The sequence below is a fragment of the Onychomys torridus genome, chromosome 14 (assembly GCF_903995425.1).
Source record: "Onychomys torridus chromosome 14, mOncTor1.1, whole genome shotgun sequence".
NCBI lineage: Eukaryota > Metazoa > Chordata > Mammalia > Rodentia > Cricetidae > Onychomys > Onychomys torridus.
The window spans coordinates 47,667,302-47,685,717 of record NC_050456.1 but is presented as its reverse complement, the minus strand read 5'-3'; the positions used below and the strand labels follow the sequence as shown (position 1 = coordinate 47,685,717).

Here is an 18,416-nt window from a genome sequence, read left to right as displayed (position 1 = left end):
TGATTGGCTGTCCCTGCAGTGAGACACATGTCCCAGCTGCTCCCAGACCCGTGGTAATTTGTCCATTAGCCCTAACCCAGAAAAAGAACTCAAATATTAACATTTGTTCAGTGAATGCAATTTAGTCGAGCAATGGGATCTAGTCTAACACTTTGCAGAAAAGTTCTAACTTCCAAAGAATCTGAGACATTGAAGGGGGTTTTATTGTTCGGTTGACATGGGTCTTGCATGTTGCCTAGGCTGGTGTCCAAGGCATTCAGGCAGTCCTCCCACCTCAGCTTCCAAAGAAGCTTAGGCTACAGGTATGTGCCACTACACCCAATGTACAGTAACTTTTTTTTTTCCCCAAGACAGGGGTTCTCTGTGTAGCTTTGGCTGTCCTGGAACTCCCTCTGTAGACCAAGCTGGCCTCAAACTCAGAGATCCACCTACCTCTGCCTCCTGAGTACTGGGATTAAAGGCATGCACCACTACCACCCCAGTCTACATTCTTTTTTTAAGATAAAAATTATGAAGCTGACTTGCAGGTATAGCTAAGTAGCCCTGTATTTGCTGTAGTATGTGTGAAGCCCCGAGTTTAATTTCCAGCACCACACAATCAGCTGGTTTGTAACACTTCTTAAAACCCGAAAAGTGGGGCTGTAAGGCATTCAAGTTGCAAGGCAACCTCTATTGAGCTCGTGTATACCACTGAATAAAAGTCATTCGAATTATACATTTATTCCTGCCTGCTAGAATTTAACAGACTCTAAAACTCTGGCAAGTTTTAACTTTGAGTAACCTGGTTACCGTACACACAGCTATAGACGAAAGAAAAACTAAAGGCGGTGGCTGTCACATTGATGAAGTCCCCAGTGAGACTTGACCTCAAGGGAAGGAAAAAAAAAAAAAAGATTAAACACATTCAGAGACGGGACTGAGGTAGGAAGGGGGAGAAGCAGCCCTCTGCTCTGGTTGACTCCCCTGAATGCCCAGTCATCTCTAGAGCACCCGAGTCTGATCTGTTTCTTTTCCTGCCTGAATTTTTATTTCCAAAGAGGAATCTACTTGCTCTGCACCCAGAGCAAAGGTTTAACTTCTGGTAGTTATCTAGAAAGTTCTCTGAACACCTCAGGGAAAATCGCTAGGCTGAATCAAAAAGAGAAACAGTGGATTTGGATGCCTGCTCTGCTACTTCCTGGCGCTAGGCCTTGAACAAGTTATCTAACTTGTTCAATAAATGAGATAAAGCCCTATCTCCCTGGTGACATTGTTCGGATTGTCTAACTGAAAGTACCAGTAAGTGTTCAATGCTAGTGCACAGTACCTCTTTCCACTTTCACTGCTTAGCTCATGCCACACTCCCTGGTGAACTCTGATTACATTAGCCCAGAGCTCGCCCACCTCTGAACTTCTTGCGTAGTATTCAGTTTTTTTTCATTTTACATGTATTTATTTTATCTAGTCCTAATAGATCTCAGGTGGAAAACACTATTCACTAAGGATGATTGAAAGGACTGCGTCTTTATTAGAGAGAAAATATATTAGTATCCCAAGGAAGGATCACTAACAAATGTAATAGCAGAAATGCTTATAAAAAATTTCAGTATGGATGGATCAGAACAGCTTCATGAAGGTCTTGAGACACGGATCAGAACAGCTCCATGAAAGTCTTGAGACAGTTTCTCAAGAACCTTACTTTGTCTACCTCTACACTTGCATGCATAATCTTGTCTGTTGTGTATTTTTCTCTCAGTAAGGACACTGAAATAAAGAAACCCATCACTAAGCCCAAAGCACCCTTGCTCCTGGCTTACCTGTGGTCGCCTCCTATGGTGACACAGCTGTAACCACCTGACACAGCTCTGCTAACCACCTCAGACAGTTCCTGGTTGGCAAGGCCCACTGAGCGAGGACACACTATCAGATTATTGTAGGGATCATCTTTGGGAACTTTTGTAAAACTCAAATCTCCAAAGTCCTTTAGGTGGCATCCTGAAACACATGGAAATAACAAAATGAACAGTTGATGCCATTCCAACTTCTGCTGGCCTGGGCTACAAGTAATCACTGGCAACAAAGTTGTGATTTATCAGCCTCATTTTGTCAGAACAATTCCTGATGTCATCTGACTGGCAAGGTTGGCTCAATCCTGCAAAGTAGACCCTCTTAGGAACACCATTTTCCAGAAGCTGCATGTTGGACAGTGAAAGCCAGAGCCATTATTAACCTAAGAATCACCAGATAGGTAACACGCAAATAAGACCTCACTTCTCAGAATTATAAAATGTAATTCAAATAAAAACCCATCAGGCTATACGGAAAATTAAGTACTATTAATTTAAGACAAAAATACATGTGTGAAAATTCTCAAGGCCCTGGTTTGAGCCTCAGCAGGGCAAGAAAACAAATTCTCTTTTTTTTCCCCCTAGAATAAAAGATCAGGAGCTGAGGCTAGAAAGATGGTCAGCAGTTTAGGGTACTTTCTGCTCTTCCAGAGGACCTGAGACAGCATTTAACATCAGCTGCCTATAACTACAGCTCCAGGAGATCCAGTTCCCTCCTCAGGCACTGGAGCACACATAGAGTATTACCTAGCCTGTACAAAACCCTGTGCACATAGTGGCACTCCTCTTGGGAAGTGATAGCAGGAGAATCGGAAGTTGTCACCTTGGTTACATAAACAAGGTCAAGGCCAGCCAAGGCTACAAGACTTTTCCCAAAATAATAATAGTAGAGAACATAAAGAGAAAAATATCTAACGTTTATTCATTACTTATAGGGGCTCAGGTCCTGTTCAAATTGCTTAACATAAATTTTTATTTCAGACTTAAAATAATGAGGCAACTAAAATAATGCCTAGTGCATAGATGAGCCATCAGAGAAGGAACTTGCCCAAGGTCACACACCTGCTAAGTGCCAAAATCAAAATCTATAGTGAAGAGGCCTAGAAAGTGTTTTTGTTTGTTGTTGCTGTTTTTGTTTATTTTTGTTTTGTTGAGACAGGATCCCATTATATATACCTGGACCTGGAACTCACTATGTAAATCAGCCTGGCCCTAAACTTGAAGAGATCCCCCTGCCTTTGCCTCTGGAGTGTTGGGAAAGCCATTCATCTTAACATTTGCAGAGGCTGGTTAAAGGTTTGGATTATGACCCGTTCAGATTGATCAGGAATTTAAAGTGGACAGTTTAGGAGCTTTCCTCTTGAACCCAACTCATCCTAAAGCAAAACTTGGAGAGAATGTAAAAATGAAAAGCATTAACTCAAAATATAAAATCATAAGGCCAAGAATGACCTGGGGCATTAAGGCCAACCTTAATCCTCAGCAAAAAATGGATATTGGAAGCAAAACAGAGAATTTCATCCTTTCTCAAAAGATACACCTTGGCTAAAATTTTTATGAACCTTTTAATTCCTGCGTATTAAGAAATAATTATAAAAGGCCCCAAGGAGATCTAGTCAACTAAAGAAAGGAGATACAGGCAAGTAGAAGATGACTGTGACAGCAGGCTGAAGACACTCACAACTGTTCTAGTTTGCTCCTCTGTTGTTGTGACAGACACCACGCCCAAAACCAATCTGAGGAGGAAAAAGTCTATTTGGTATACGCATCTCAGTCCATCACTGAGGGTCATCAGAGCGGGAACTCAACACTGGAACCTGGAGACAGGAACTAAAGCAGAGACCATGAAGGGATGCTGCTTACTAGCTTGGTCTCCACAGCTTGCTCATGTACCACCCAGGACCACCTGTCCAGAGGAGGCATCACTCACAGTGAGCTGGGCTCTTCCACACCCATCATCATTCCAGAAAATGTCCTACAGCTGGGCATGGTAGCACATGCCTTTATTCCCAGCACTCAGGATACAGAGGCTGGTGGTTCTCTCTGAATACCAAGCCAACCTGGTCTTCATAGGGCATTCCAGGCCAGCCAAGGTCACATAGAGATCCTGTCTCAAACAAACAAACAAACAAACAAACAAAAAAAAAGAACGAAAGAAAGAAAAAAAAATGCCCCCATAGACCTATCTACAAGCCAATCTAATGGAGACAATTCTTAATTGGCATTCCCCTTTCCTTGTTGACTCTAGCTTGTATCAAGCTGACAAAATAACCAACAAGTTCAAGAATCAGCAGAAAAATGACCAAACAAAACAGTTGTTTTAAAAGGTTTGTGGGTAGGGGGCTGCTGGAGAGATGACTCAGCAGTTAAGAGCACTTGCTGCTCCTACAGAGGACCTGTGTTTAGTTCCCAGCACCCACATGGTGACTCATAGTCACTTATAACTCCAGTTCAAGGGGATCAGACACCTTCCAGCTCCTGCATGTATGTGGTGCACATACATACACTTGGGCATACACATAAATAAAGTTGGGAGGAGGCCTGAGCAAGGTGGCTCATTATATGCACATTTGTACATGTGGGCACACATACACATAAAGTTTGAGGGGAGGGCTGGGCAAGGTGGCTCATAGAGTAAAGGCTCTTGTCCCCCAAGGCTGACAACCTAAGGCTGATCTCTGACTCTTAACAGCCATGGTGGATGGAGAGAACTAACTCTCAAAAGTTATCCTCTGACCTCTATACATGTACCACAGCATGTATGTGCTCACACACATATCCACAATAGATTAATGTAAAAAATAATTTTGAGAATTCACAGACAAAAAAAATTTTTTTTTTCACATTTGTGTGATTGGTGAGGTGTCTAAGAGCATTGCTGGTCTTCCAGGAAACAGGAGTTCTGTCCCCAGTGCCCACATTGGGCAGCTCACAGCCTCCTCTAACTCTAGTTCTGGGGCATCTGAATCCTCTTCTAGCCTCCCAGTCATCTGAACACATATGGCACACAAACAGACATACAGACACTCTGAGGCTAGAGGAGGGTGTAAATTCCCCCTAGAGCTGGAGTTACAAGAGGCTGTGAAGCCATTGTGGATGCTGGGAATTGAATCCTGGTCCTCTGGAATAGTTAAGCGCTCTTAACCACTGAGCCATCTCTCCAACTCAGCTGGACAGATCTTGAATGATTCCTATTCTAGAACGTTTCTATCTCCTGTCTCAGGGACTTCCTTAAACCTCATCAAGCATGAGGGTTTTAACATGGTATAAGAAACCAGAATATACCTGGTGTTTTGTAAAACTACAATATTCACTGTAAAAGATGTGGTGGCAGTTTTTTGTTGCTAACTTCTCTACATCTGGAATTAAATGAAATCCTAACAGCATATCTATGAGGCATTTTTTTTTTTTTTTTTTGGTTTTTCGAGACAGGGTTTCTCTCTGTAGCTTTGCACCTTTCCTGGAACTCATTCTGTAGACCAGGCTGGACTCGAACTCACAGAGATCCGCCTGGTTCTACCTTCTGAGTGCTGGGATTAAAGGCGTGCGCCACCACCCGGGCCCGGAGACAAGATCCACTTCTAATCCCGATCTTTGAGGTGGGAAGATCCACCTTTAATCTGGCCACACATTCTGTTGGCAGCCCATCCATATAAAGGACATGGAAGAAGAAAGCACTCTTCCTCTCTGCCTGCTTGCTCTCACACTCACTAGCAAGTCCCCATTCCTTCACTGGTATTAGCACTTACTTCTTTGAAATTCTCATGTATACTGAAGAGCATCTGAGACATCCAGATTCATGGACTGAACAACTACTGAATTTGTGGGCTTTCCATTGGTAGACAGCTATTGTTGGACTAACGGGACTACAGCCTATAAGCCATTCTAATAAATCCCCTTTCTAAATATATATCTTTATATCTATATCTATATATATATACATATATACATACACACACATATAGTCATTCTATAAGTTGTTTCTCTAGAGAACCCTAATACAAAAGGTTATAATAATGTTAATATTAACTTTCAGAACTACTTGCCAAACCTTTCACTCATAGAAAAACAAGGACATTAAAGTTCCAGTGGATAAGATAAGTAATAGAACTTAAGGAACACTCAAGCCCAATCAAGGATCCCAGGGTGTAAGCTGATATAAGCCTGACAGAAAACAGTACTCTGGTCACAGGCGCCTAAGAGAAAGGAGCTGGGCAAGGTCTGAAAAGAAGCTGGCGATCTTGTTGGTTGCAGTACTCCAGAGCAGGCAGACCACATTTCACTAGAGGATTTTGGTCATTAAATGTGCAGCCTTGGGGCTAGGCAAGAACTCTGGGGTGGAGCAATTGCTTAACAGGCACAAGATCCTGAATTTAATCCCAGATACTAATCAGTTGCTGGAGGTGGTTCAACAGATTCACTTACATACTGAATGTGGACACTAAGATTACCAACTCTGGAGGACTGGATAGATGCCTCAGTGATTAATAGCACTGGCTGCCCCTCCAGAAGACCCAGCTTCAATTCCTAGCACCCACATGGCAGCTCACAACTGTCTAACTCCAGTTCTGGTCTCTGCAGGCACCAGGCATGCAGGCAAAACACCCATACATATAAAATAAATATTTTTTTAAGGCATGACTACCCACTCTATTTACTGATTCCTTCTTGCCAGTCTTCTTGTTCGTCACTCACTTTCCAGATGCCTTATCCACAAGGGCTTCTTGACCGTGCGCACTGGAAGGAATATTTCTCAATCTAACTATACCAGCTGCATGCATTTTTGATTATTTACATGGTCAACATGACTCTGGCCATGAAAACTTGATGAGCTTTGCCTTATGTGTCCCCAAAACTAAGAGGCAGACTCTTCTGGGGTTTGTATCTTGAAAAGCCCTACCTAAGTGACCTACTCCATATGACTGTCTCCCTAACCCGACTCTTTAATTTTCATGATGTAAGTACCATGTAAAAAGTAGAGACAATGACTGCTGGAGTCAAGGAAGGGCCTTCTACAAGTACAGTTTGTACCAATGCTATTTTGTGTGTATTTCTCCTCTTCCCTTATAGGCAATAAAAATTCTCTGGAAGAATGAATAAGGCCGGGCGGTGGCGGCGCACGCCTTTAATCCCAGCACTTGGGAGGCAGAGCCAGGCGGATCTCTGTGAGTTAGAGGCCAGCCCTAGGCTATAGAGTGAGTTCCAGGACAGGCTCCAAAGCTACACAGAGAAACCCTGTCTTGGAAAACCGAAAAAAGAAAAAAGAAAAAGAATGAATAAGTATCTAAGGGTACAAGCTCCCATGTTACTCCCCAAATCTGACAACTGTATTCTTGCAGGCCTTTATGCATAATACATATTTTTTAAACAAAATTATTAGATTGAATAGGTTAAGTTGTTGCAGCTAATTACTCAAAATATGGCTCAAATACAGCCATGTCTGTGTACCATCCAAGTAAACGGCAGACTTTCCTCTGTAGTGATTCAGGACCTGGTTTGTGGCTCTGTCATACCTAGGGTTTTGCTCTTTTGTGTCTAAGGCTAGGTCTCCCCAGGTTCAAGACAGCAGGGACAGAAAAAGGCATGAAGCAGCCCTTGCAAACCTATGAGACCTCATCACAATGAAGTTCTGCTTCATCCACCATGTTCATCTGACCTCTCACCATCAGACTGCCACTTCTTCAAACACCTTGACTACCCTTAACACAGCCAGCAGGATGCAGAAAATGCTTCCCAGGGCTTTGTCAAATCCCAAGCCAGGAATTTTCACACTGCAGGAATAAACAAACTTATTTCCTCATGGCAAAAATGTGTTGATGGTAATGGTTCCTATTTTAACTAGTAAATGTGTGTTTGAGCCTGGCGTGGAGGTGTTTGATTTCAATCCCAGCACTCTGAAGGGCAGAGGCAGGCAGAGCTCCAAGTTCCAGCTGTAGTTTGAGGCCAGCCTGGTCTATGTTACAATTTCAGGACAGCTGGGGCTACATAGTCAGACCCTACAATTAAAAAAAAACAAACAATGTGTAAGCCTAATAATAATGACTTAAGATCCATGGTCTGAAACTATAACCAAATACGCTGGGGCAACCCCACCCTCTGTCACCAGACTTCATAGAAGAGCGGGGATCTCAAAGGACAGTGAGTTTCTAAGCCCTTCCTGCCGGTTAGGTTAAAATGGTAACAAGATGAACAAAACAACAAGAAAGGGCAGCACATACTAGGATTACAGGTTGCATGAGGCATCTTTGTGGTTTTTTTCTCTCCATCCTTCCTCTTGTGTTTTCTTTGAAAACAATGTTGTAACCTAAGACTTCCCAAAATTTGTTTTCATATGTCAGCATCATTTTGTTAAATGGGTTTGAGTGAGAAGACCCAACACACACACAGAGACACACAAATAAATACAGGTAAATACACTTGCTATTCGAGTTACTGACTCAAGTTTTTTTGTTTTGTTTTGTTTTTTAAATCCTTACGTGGGGCCTAGAGAGATGGCTTGGGGCTTAAAAGGCACTTGTTGCTCTTGTAAAGGACCTAAATATGATTTCCAGCACCCACAGGGCAGCTCACAACTGTCTATAACTCCACTTCCAGGGGATCCGATGCACTCTTCTGACATTCTCAGGCACCAAGCACATATATGATGCACGTCCATACATGCAATCAAAACATTTATACATAAAATTGATTTAAATTTTTTTCTAACTCATTACATGAATTTTGGCTTGGATTTTAGGCTCTGAAGTAACTCTAAACATAATTCTTCTACTTTATGTTACATATTTATGTGAAGCAGCATTCTTAAAATTGGTGATCCTAGAATAAAAATATCAAATCACCTTTGAAAACCATTGACAGTAACTATGTCCTGCAAAATCAAACACTCAGCCAAGATTTACCTTTTAATACAGAGTCTTACATTTGTACCCAGATTTTCCTGGAACTATATCCCTTGACAGCCTCAAACTTATAATGATCCTCTTGCCTTGGCCTCTCAAGCACTAGGGTTATTTACAGACATGAGCCTGCACACCTGGTTCAAGTTTTAATTCTGCATGTAAAACTAGACACATCCATCTCATTAGTGTATAGATTTGCTATTGTCTTTAATAGATGTTAAAATATGTATACTACAGGGTTGTTTTAAAACAAATTTATGATTATCAAAAAATGCTTGATTTGTATACCTATATATCTAGAATTGCATAGAAATTACTCAGGTGAAAAGGAGAGACAAGTAGAAGTTTAAGCCCTAATACAGAGCTTAATGGCATGGCTGAGGGCCTAAATCTGGCCTACCATCCACAGATGTTCCTAGAAACTGGATGTGCCCACAACAGTGCCAGCCAACAAGTATGTGGAAAGAAACACCCTGCCACAGCTTCTTAGAAAGGAAAATTTCCCCTTGTGCCTCTTTTGTTCATTCATTTATCCTGCTTCCAGAAACCAGTACACACCCATTAAGTAGAGGCCTTGCCAATAGCACAAATAAGAATCCAGGTCTGGGGACAGAGCCACCAAACCAGTTCCAGACCTCCCTCCAGACTGTTTACTTGAAAGTGAAAATTTTTCCCAGCTGCTGACATCTCAGGATCTTGTGTAATCTTAGCTACCCAATACATGGAGACTGGATGCAGACTTTGATAAGGAGAGGAAAAACTGGCTTAGTTTATTACAACTGATTTGGGAGATGACAAGGAGAAGTTAGAGAGTTTGTTTTCTGAACTGGTAAGGGTTTGAGATTATAGATAAGGAACTGTCACGAGGAATGTGAGCATGTGATCGCAAATACAATAGGATCTTCAGAGGAAGTTGGTGTTGAAGACCACGTGTCTTTTTTTATTTTCTGACCAAACTGGCTTCTGCCTCAGCCTCCAGGGTACTGACTGGGTTTATGGGTATGCACTTCTGTGCCTGTTAGACTGTATAAAAGGTCCTCTGACTTTTACAAGCAAACTGTGTATAAACACAATTAAAAATGTGGGTTTTTTGTTTGTTTGTTTTCAAGACAGGGTTTGTCTGTGTAGTTTTGGTGCCTGTCCTAGGTCTCACTCTATAGTCCAGGCTGGCCTCGAAATCACAAAGATCCACCTGTGTCTGCCTCCCAAGTGCTGGGATTAAAGGCATGCGCCACTGCCGCCTGGCTCAAACTTTTTTTTTTAAGAATGGAAAAGAAAAAAAAAAAGATCTCTAATACTAACATTCAATGTATGACAGAGTAGGGAAGCCTAAAAATATGGAATTCCTCAGCTCAGGCCTTAGCTCCTAGTTCCTTAGGACAGATGGCCCTTCCCATAGGGACAGTGGGACTCAGAAAGGTCCAAAGCAGTGCAGTATTCTGGTCTTGTTCTAAATTCTTGCTATGGTTTTGAATGTTCCCCTTCAAAAATTATGTGTTGAAAACTTAATCTTAACGCACCAATTCCCAGTTCCCATGCTGGGAAATGGGACTGAAGGGGAAACATGTATGTCTCGACTGTGAGGTCTTCCTCATACCCACTGCAAGAGAGTGTGAGGCTGTAAGTTGACTCTCATTCTCTTTGCCATGCTCTCTGCCATGTCAGGATGCGGTAAACTTAGGCCTCACAAGATGTAGTCTCTTAATCATGGACTCCTCAGCCTCCACACCTAGAGCCGATACATGTCTACTCATTATAAGTCATCTGGTGCTGGAGAGATGGCTTAGTGGTGATAAACAGCGGCTGCTCTTCTAGAGGACCAGAGTTCGAATCCCAGCATCTACACAGCAGCTCATTGTAAGTCATCCAATTTCAGGTACCCTGTTAAAGCAATTTAAAATGCACTAACACAAAGTGAAATACAAAGCTGAGTCTCTGGCACTGGATCTTCCAAAGACCAAATGATGGTAGTGACAGAGGAGAATCCAAAACTCTGAAGACATTAACTTCAACAACTTAGCTTCCAAGCCCACATCTAGGCCTACATTGCATTATGCTGGGTTCCTTTTTGACAGTTGCTTTGCTTTGATTTCCTTCTGCCTGCAAAGGCAGATTATCCTTTTTTATATAAAAAGGGACTACACACGGCTCTACTCCCTCCAGTGATAGCAAATTCTGAGATTCGCTATTTGCTACTGAGGCAACCTCGCAACCAATTTTTGTCCCAATGATATCCCAGTGTTATTCAGACAGCATCCCAAAGACATTAATGTCATCTTTTTTAAATATAGAATTTCCCCCACAAACTAGAAATTGTGAATTGACAGCCTAAGATCTAGAGCTGTCAACAGACATGATTTGTGAAGTCTATGCAAAATATGTTTCACGGTGTTTGTAAAGCAAACACCGTGTAAGAAAACATGCAGGTCACAAGTCCCATACTTCCTTTCCAGTCACAGAAGTCTCCATAGTTTGATAAAGATATACTTTATATTCCATGAGGTTCATTCCTAGAATTTACAATTCAGTGGAATTCAGTGGTTTTTAATATATTCGTCAAGTTGTGAAAATGGCAATACTATCTAATTCTAGAGCACCTTCAGTTCCCTTCCTCCCCAAAACCTAAACACATTGCCAGTCATTCCTTATTTCCTCTGTCCTGTTTCCTTCAAAGAGCTGCCCTCTCTAGACATTTCACAATTAAGGAGCCAATAAGTGGCCTTTTACATCCGCCTTCTTTCAAAGCATAATGTGTGGGGACTCACAGAGGTTCCCTAGTAAGGCCTTACTCAAGGTCAGAAAGTCTGAGCTTGATTTGTCCAGCAGGGCTGCATAATGGGATGATTTGGCCAACGGTGTGGTTACCAGGTGTTTGGAAGGGTTTACACTTGTTGGTACTTTATACCTTGACCTTGGAAGGGGGAGGTCTTTTGCCCACATAATTAAACTTAGGGCAGCTGGGTATTGACTCAGGGCCCGACCAAAGCTATCCTGTGTGTCTGTCTTTCTTATTGTCTCTGTCAATATATCTATCTAATACTTTCTCATTCCTCTCTCCTCCCAAATACCCTTGGACAGGTCAGAGCTGGCCTCCTACAATCATCCCTTCAAGGCTCACAGTTTTGGTTTTGATGAAATCCAATGGATCTATTTTTATTTCTGTCATATCTGATTTTGGTGATTGGCTAAGATAGCCAAGAAACCACAGTCTGACCCAAATTCACAAAATTCACACTTACAGTTTCCTCTACAGTTTCATAACTTCACATTAAATTTAGAACATGCCAACTTTTAAAAATTATTTAAAGACTTATTTATTTTTATGTTATATGCATGTATGAGTGTTTATGAACTATTACATGCCTGGTGCCCTTGGATGTCAGAAGAGTGTCTTTCATCTCCTGGAATGGAACTATAATATGGAGACGGTTGTGGATGCTGGGAACTAAACCTCAGTCCTCTGTAAGAGCAGCCAGCACTCTTAACCACTGAGCCATCTCTCTAGCCAGAGCGAATTAGGAATTTTGACAAACACTATGGAGGGGGAGTCCTTTTTAAAAATTTATCCAGGGTGTCCAGTTGTCCTGACACCATTTATAAAAGATTCTTTTCTTTATTGACTTGTACCAGTCAAGTAAAAGCCTTAGAAATAGAGCATTCTAAGAAACTACTGGAATCGTCAAATAATGACAATTTCCTGGGAACTGTCATTGATGATGCTAAAAACCTGAAGTAGAAGGTCTACCCCTTTGAACACAGCAATCTCGGTTAGGGCTCTGTTAATGGGTTCTGTTCCATTAATATTCTAGATCTGCCTCAGGGTCTTTGTACACGTTGTTCTCTCTGCCTGAAGTATTTTTCTTCCAAATTTGCTTGGACTCCTTTCCTTCCTGCCCAGGTCTGATCACTTACCCCCTTTTCAGTGAAGTCTCCTATCTAAGGTACAGTGCTTACCCTTTGCTTTCCCCATCTCTGGCTTCTGCCTACTCTGTTAAGTGCTCCTGACCACTGACACACTTCCCTCAGTTTTACATTTCCATTTCCAATCACACCTTATTAGCACATTGTTAGCAGAAACTTGTTTTGTTCACTAGCATTAAGTCTAGCATCAAGGATTTAGAAGCACTCTAATGCAAATACAATATATTACAATTTTGCACATACACATCAGTAAAGGAATACGCTCATCATATTTTTTTTGTTTTTGTTTTGAGGCAGGCTCTCGATAGCTTGCCCTCCAACTCACTACTAGACCAGAATGGCCTCAAACTCTGAGATCCACCCACTTCTGAGTTAAAAGATGTGTGCCCCCATGCCCAGCTCATTATATTCTGAGTGCCTAAAAGCTGCTCTTAAGAAAAATAAACTTAGCTGGACACAGTGCCACATGCCTCTAATTGCTAACTCGGGATGCTAAGGCAGGAGGATTGCAAGTTTGAGGCCAGCTGGGATACATAATGATAGCTCCAATCAGAGAGAATGGGCAGGAGGGAGGAAAGGAGAGAGAGCAAAAAAGAAACTTGAAGATGTGGACATTTTTCAAAACAGATAGGAGGCATACTTTATATTAATTCACATCTTTAAGTTCAATGTGTTTTGATGGTTGTATAGTCCTATAACCACCACCACACTAAAAACAGAATGGGGAAAAAAAAAATCCAGTCAGCATGGATTATTATTGAGAACTTGATATCTGTAAGCAAATCAAGACTTTAGACTGCTGCTTTCAGAAGTCATATGCAGGAATGTGACAGTTCAGAAATCAAAGCACCTACCAGAACAGGAAGTTGTTGAAATACAAAAGAATTAAGATAGAGTCCAAGATTAAAGGCCACAGAAAGCAAACTAGAACACTGGATTAACTCACAAAAAGATTGTGTAAGGGGGTGGGGGCAGAAGACCAAAAATCTGCAATCAAGGTCTTCACAGTAATCTGTCTCTCACTGGCACTTATGAACTAATTTGCTAGTTGGGAGGATTTAAGCTGCAAACAACGGAAACCTGCCTAAGCAAGAAAACAACGGATGGATCTGAGACTTTCCCAGAAATCATTAAAAAGAATCATTAAGAATTTAAAATCTGAAGCCAGGCATGGTGACACAGACCTAGGGAGGCAAAGGCAGAAGGGTTGCTACAAGTTTGAGGTCACCCTGGAGTTCCAGGCCACCCAGGGTGACATAGTAAGACACCAACTAAGCAAACAAACAAACAGAAACATCTACTGACACCCACAATACAAAATGTTCCAGTGAAGGTATTGTCACAGTCCCTTCTGGAATTTCAAATCAAAATTTGCTATGCATGCTTTCCTTGGTGGAACCTAGGTCAATCGGCCACAGCTTTAGCAGCGATGAAAACAAGGCGGAATGTGCCAACTGGACAGGCACTGCTCTGTCAAGGCTCAGAGGCGTCTGTTGGTCCGTCTGCTCCAGAGTCTACTTAAGCTCTGACCACCGTGGAAATCCACTTCATGTCATTACAAGTAGAGTGAATGTCCTGTGCTTAGAAGTAGCAACAAGCCTCAATGAACACTTCCAAGTCTCACTTTGTAATTATGGTAATGTGACTCAGCTGTGACAGCGAAGAAGCCACACGTTACTAAGGCTGCTGTATAAAGACCTGACAGTGTTAGCTGGCCACAGGTGCTGCGATTCAAGATGCCGCCTGGGAATGTTCTGGCCCTCTCATCACAAAGCTCGCCTTATTTTTCCTAAGACATTGCTTCTTGAATCCACTCCCCCCCCCCCCATAGCAGAAGAGGAATCTGTTTTAGTGATGCAAGAACAGCCAATAGAGAGCCTGAGGTAGTCCATTGAACATTAGGGATTTTAAGTATGAAAAGAGGTATCTGTGAAGTTAGCATCTGTGTTTGTTTTCGGCGGTTAGGAGGCACACGCTGAGCTGCCTGACCGTGATGACGCAGTCTGGTGGCTCTCTCCCACTATCCACTGAAACTTTCAGGCTCACGCCTGGCGATCCGCTATCCTTTATTTTGCTGGACTTCTTAACACGCATACACACAACTGCTTGCTTTGTTCCCAAAACATCCTCCTCTTTAGGTCAACACCTCACTCTCTCCCTTGGTTGGTCCTTCCAGGTCCCTTTCTGGGAGACCCTCTTATCCAAAAACACACAAATGATGTGTCTCTGGCATTTGTCCATTACGGCAGACTCAGATAGCCAATCACATTTTATGATTTTTTTTCCTGCGAGCGCACGTGTGTGTGTGTGTGTGTGTGTGTGTGTGTGTGTGTGTGTGTGTGAGAGAGAGAGAGAGAGAGAGAGAGAGAGAGAGAGAGAGAGAGAGAGAGAGAGAGATACAGGCCAGGGATACAAACAGGGACAGACAGAATCAGCGGTTGAAGAAAGGTATTTATTGGGGGTGAGGACACATACACATGTAGCAGACACACAGAGGGAAAAAAAGATCCTTCAAAGATGGAAAAATCCAGTCTCTTCTTGAGGGCTAGGGGGTTTTAAGTCTCTGAAGAACTGGTGGGTTTGTAGAAAGAGGATGGTTGATTGGCACACAACTGTCATATAACATGTCCTGGATCTGGCTTTGAACTTGGTGAGCCAGTCCGTCAGCAGGAGACCTGCTGCTGGGGGAAAAAGCCTACAAAGCCCTTGTTTTAAGATGCCAGGCTTTTGATTCAAGTCAGGGGGGATGAGGAAAAAGTCTTGGAAATTCTCCATGGCTCCATCAGTCTACCTACCACAGAGGCTGTCTCCTAGTCTCTCACCTGTGTGTGCACTTGTGCATGCCTGGTGCCTATGGAGACCAGAAGAGGGGCATCAGATCCCCTGCAATCACAGACAGCTGTGAGCAGCCACGGGGCTGCTGGGAACCAAACCTGGGTCCTCTCTAAAAGCAGCAAGTGCTCTTAATTCCCAAGACATCTCAACCCCCCTCCATTCTCACAGCTCTGCCCCAACTGTGACTTTCCTCTAGGAAGCCAGGCTTGCTTGCCTCTCCACCCATCTAGTGCCTCATTTTCCTTCTGAAAACCCATCACGTTCCAAACCAAGTTTCTTTCCTCTTCAAATCTGCTTTTCTGCCAGGCGTGGTGACACACATCTTTAATCCCAGCACTCTGGAGGGAGAGGAAGGTGTATCTTTTCAAGTTCAATGCCAGCCTGGTTTACATAACAAGTTCCAGGACAGCCAGGGATACACAGAGAGATCATGTCTCAAACAACAACAAAAATTCTGTTTTTCTTGCTATCTTTTATTTTCTGTCTAACACAATCACCCATAATCTAGTTACTCAAGTCCATTCAAAGACATCACAAGTCTCTACCTTGTCAAAGGCCTTCCTTCTCTCCTTTAAAATCTGACCCATGCTAATTTGAAAGTGCTCAAGTGACTACAGTTATTTCGATACTCAAACTGGATGGGTTCTCAGTAATGCAGCTGCCTTGGAGTCCTCGTGTTCCTGTGAGCAACCCCTCACCCACCCTCCTATGTCATCCCAATACATTCACTGGTTCACCAACTTGACTTTGGTGTTATCTTTATTTCCATGTGTCTTCTCTTCCCTGTCATGGTCCCACATAAAAGGGACGAATTAGATCAGTTCATTATTCCTGATTTTGGAAGATGAGCGGCCCCTGGAATGGCCTCACAAATCAGCAACTGTTTTATAGTAAGAGTGGACAAAGATTCTGTAGTTCACCCAGATTCTGCATTCCCATTGCCAAAGCTCTCTACTGAGTGTACATTTTGTATTCCCAATACCAGGAAAGACTGTGAATGGTCCCAGGGACAACAGAGGAGAGGCTAGAGATATTTGGGTCAGATACCATACAGGGACTGAAATTTGGTACCTTGGTACTAATAGTTCTCCATTACTGTAGACATCTTGGTTTAGATTTACTTCTGGTCCTAAAAACCTAAATACTACCTCAATTACAAGACAGAAACTTGCAAATGTGACTACAAGGGGGCCTGTAAAAACGCACAGCTCTATCTAGCCCCTGCCTGAGATCCAGGGAGTCAGAACTCTTCCATGGGGGAGTTTAGGAGCTGCTTTTAACAAGTCACTCAAGTGATTTCATAATTAGGTAGTTTTGAAAAAACTCATCTGTGTCCTGATGTCAGTAATACAAACCCGTTAGGCCCAGAGAGGCAACGGTTTGAAGAGAGGCAACACACATGGGACTGATGGATGGCTCAGAAGCATCCGAAGATGGAGTTAGGGAAGCTACCATGATAGTGTAGTCACTGATGGCTGGCCCAGGCCCTCCTTTGTTCTGCCCACCCCCCCCACACACACTTTACACTATTCGCAACAAGACTTCCCCTGAAGACTCCCTGATGTCTCTATCTGCAGAAGGAATCTGAAGGATACCAGATGGTGCAAAACACTTCCCAGGATAGAAGAGATAGAATTCTAAACAGGTCTTGTTTCCATTCCTGAACATTGGAGATCCAACCACTTACCCAATGAGGAGAGCCTCTTCAGCAAGCCCGCTTCTCTAATGGCAGCTGGGCCATATTCCACTCCTTTCTTTTTCTGCGAATAATACAAATTCCACAGATATAAAGGAAGGTTGAGGAAGGGGCGGGAAAACTTTGACACAGTGATGCTACACTGAATTCCTAACAGCTTCCTCTGCAAACCTGCCACAGTATCCAAACTTCCACCGCAGGGGTCTGGTCAATTCGTTAAATGCTTAATGGATGGAGGAGACAGAACTCCGTTATTGAAAGCAAATCAACCTTCTGAGTCACTCACTGAGAGCCGGGCCAGAGGAGTCAGAGCCGGGCCAGATTGGGAAGGGGCTGAGTGAAGCTATGATCCGGTGGCTGGCATGGGAGGCTGGGCTTCCCATCCGTGAGCGCGCCCTCCCCGACAGCAGGTTTCTTTCTTTGAAGACAGAACAAAGCACCTCCGGTCCTCCCGCAGCTGGCGAGGCCAGCATTGATTTCTTTCCAGGTTAATGCTCTTTGGGCAAGAATAGATCCTGAAGCCTTCCTTAATCCCCAGGTCGCAGTCTCTAACCTCTTCAACGATCTTCCAAAGACCCGGGTTTTGCCTTCTCCAAATTCTCCATGGAGTCCTCTCCTCTCCCTTTTGCTCCCCTTCACCACCCCAAGCTGGGAATACCGATCTCTCTCCATAGTCCTGGGGAGGCCGCAGGAGCCCGCTCTCTCGATGCCCACTGCCCTCTCGATGCCCGCTGCCCTCTCGATGCCCGCTGCCCTCTCGATGCCCACTGCCCTCTCGATGCCCACTGCCCTCTCGATGCCCCACTGCCCTCTCGATGCCCCACTGCTCTCCTTCACCCCTCGCCTTCCATCCATCCCTCATCTGCATCTGGGTCGGGGAAAAATCCCAAGTGCGCTCCGGTGCCAGCCGCGGGAACCCGCGAGCTTCCCCCGTCTCCGCGGCGTTTCTCCTCCTCCTCGCCCTCCACCTCCCGGCCCCCACGCCACTCTCTCCGGGCTCCTTGTCCCGCCAGCTCGGGTCCCAGCTCTCACCTGTCCCTGAGAGAATGGGGCTCCGACTACAGCCACCGAGTGGACAGATCTCGTCAGGACGCAATGCACTTGCGTGCGGAGGAGACTCGAGGCACTGCTCCTAAGGAACATGATTGGCAGGGAGGGGATCACCATAGGAGAAGTGACTCAGTGCGACTCAAAATCTCGAGTGAGCTCCGCCGCCCCCAGCTCCACTGCCTTACTAGG

At 43.7% G+C, this 18,416-nt stretch overlaps 1 protein-coding gene across 1 annotated transcript in view; it reads right to left on the bottom strand.

Moving 5' to 3' along the window:
- Arg2 (arginase 2) overlaps positions 1 to 18,416 on the bottom strand; it is a 27,763-nt gene extending 9,347 nt beyond the window's left edge. The window contains exons 1-3 of the mRNA XM_036205770.1: positions 18,210 to 18,416; positions 17,169 to 17,241; positions 1,797 to 1,974 (exon numbers count right to left, since the gene is read on the bottom strand). Coding sequence (XP_036061663.1) covers positions 1,797 to 1,974; positions 17,169 to 17,241; positions 18,210 to 18,344 — 386 coding nt within the window. The 5' untranslated portion in view covers positions 18,345 to 18,416. The remainder of the gene's footprint in view (positions 1 to 1,796; positions 1,975 to 17,168; positions 17,242 to 18,209) is intronic.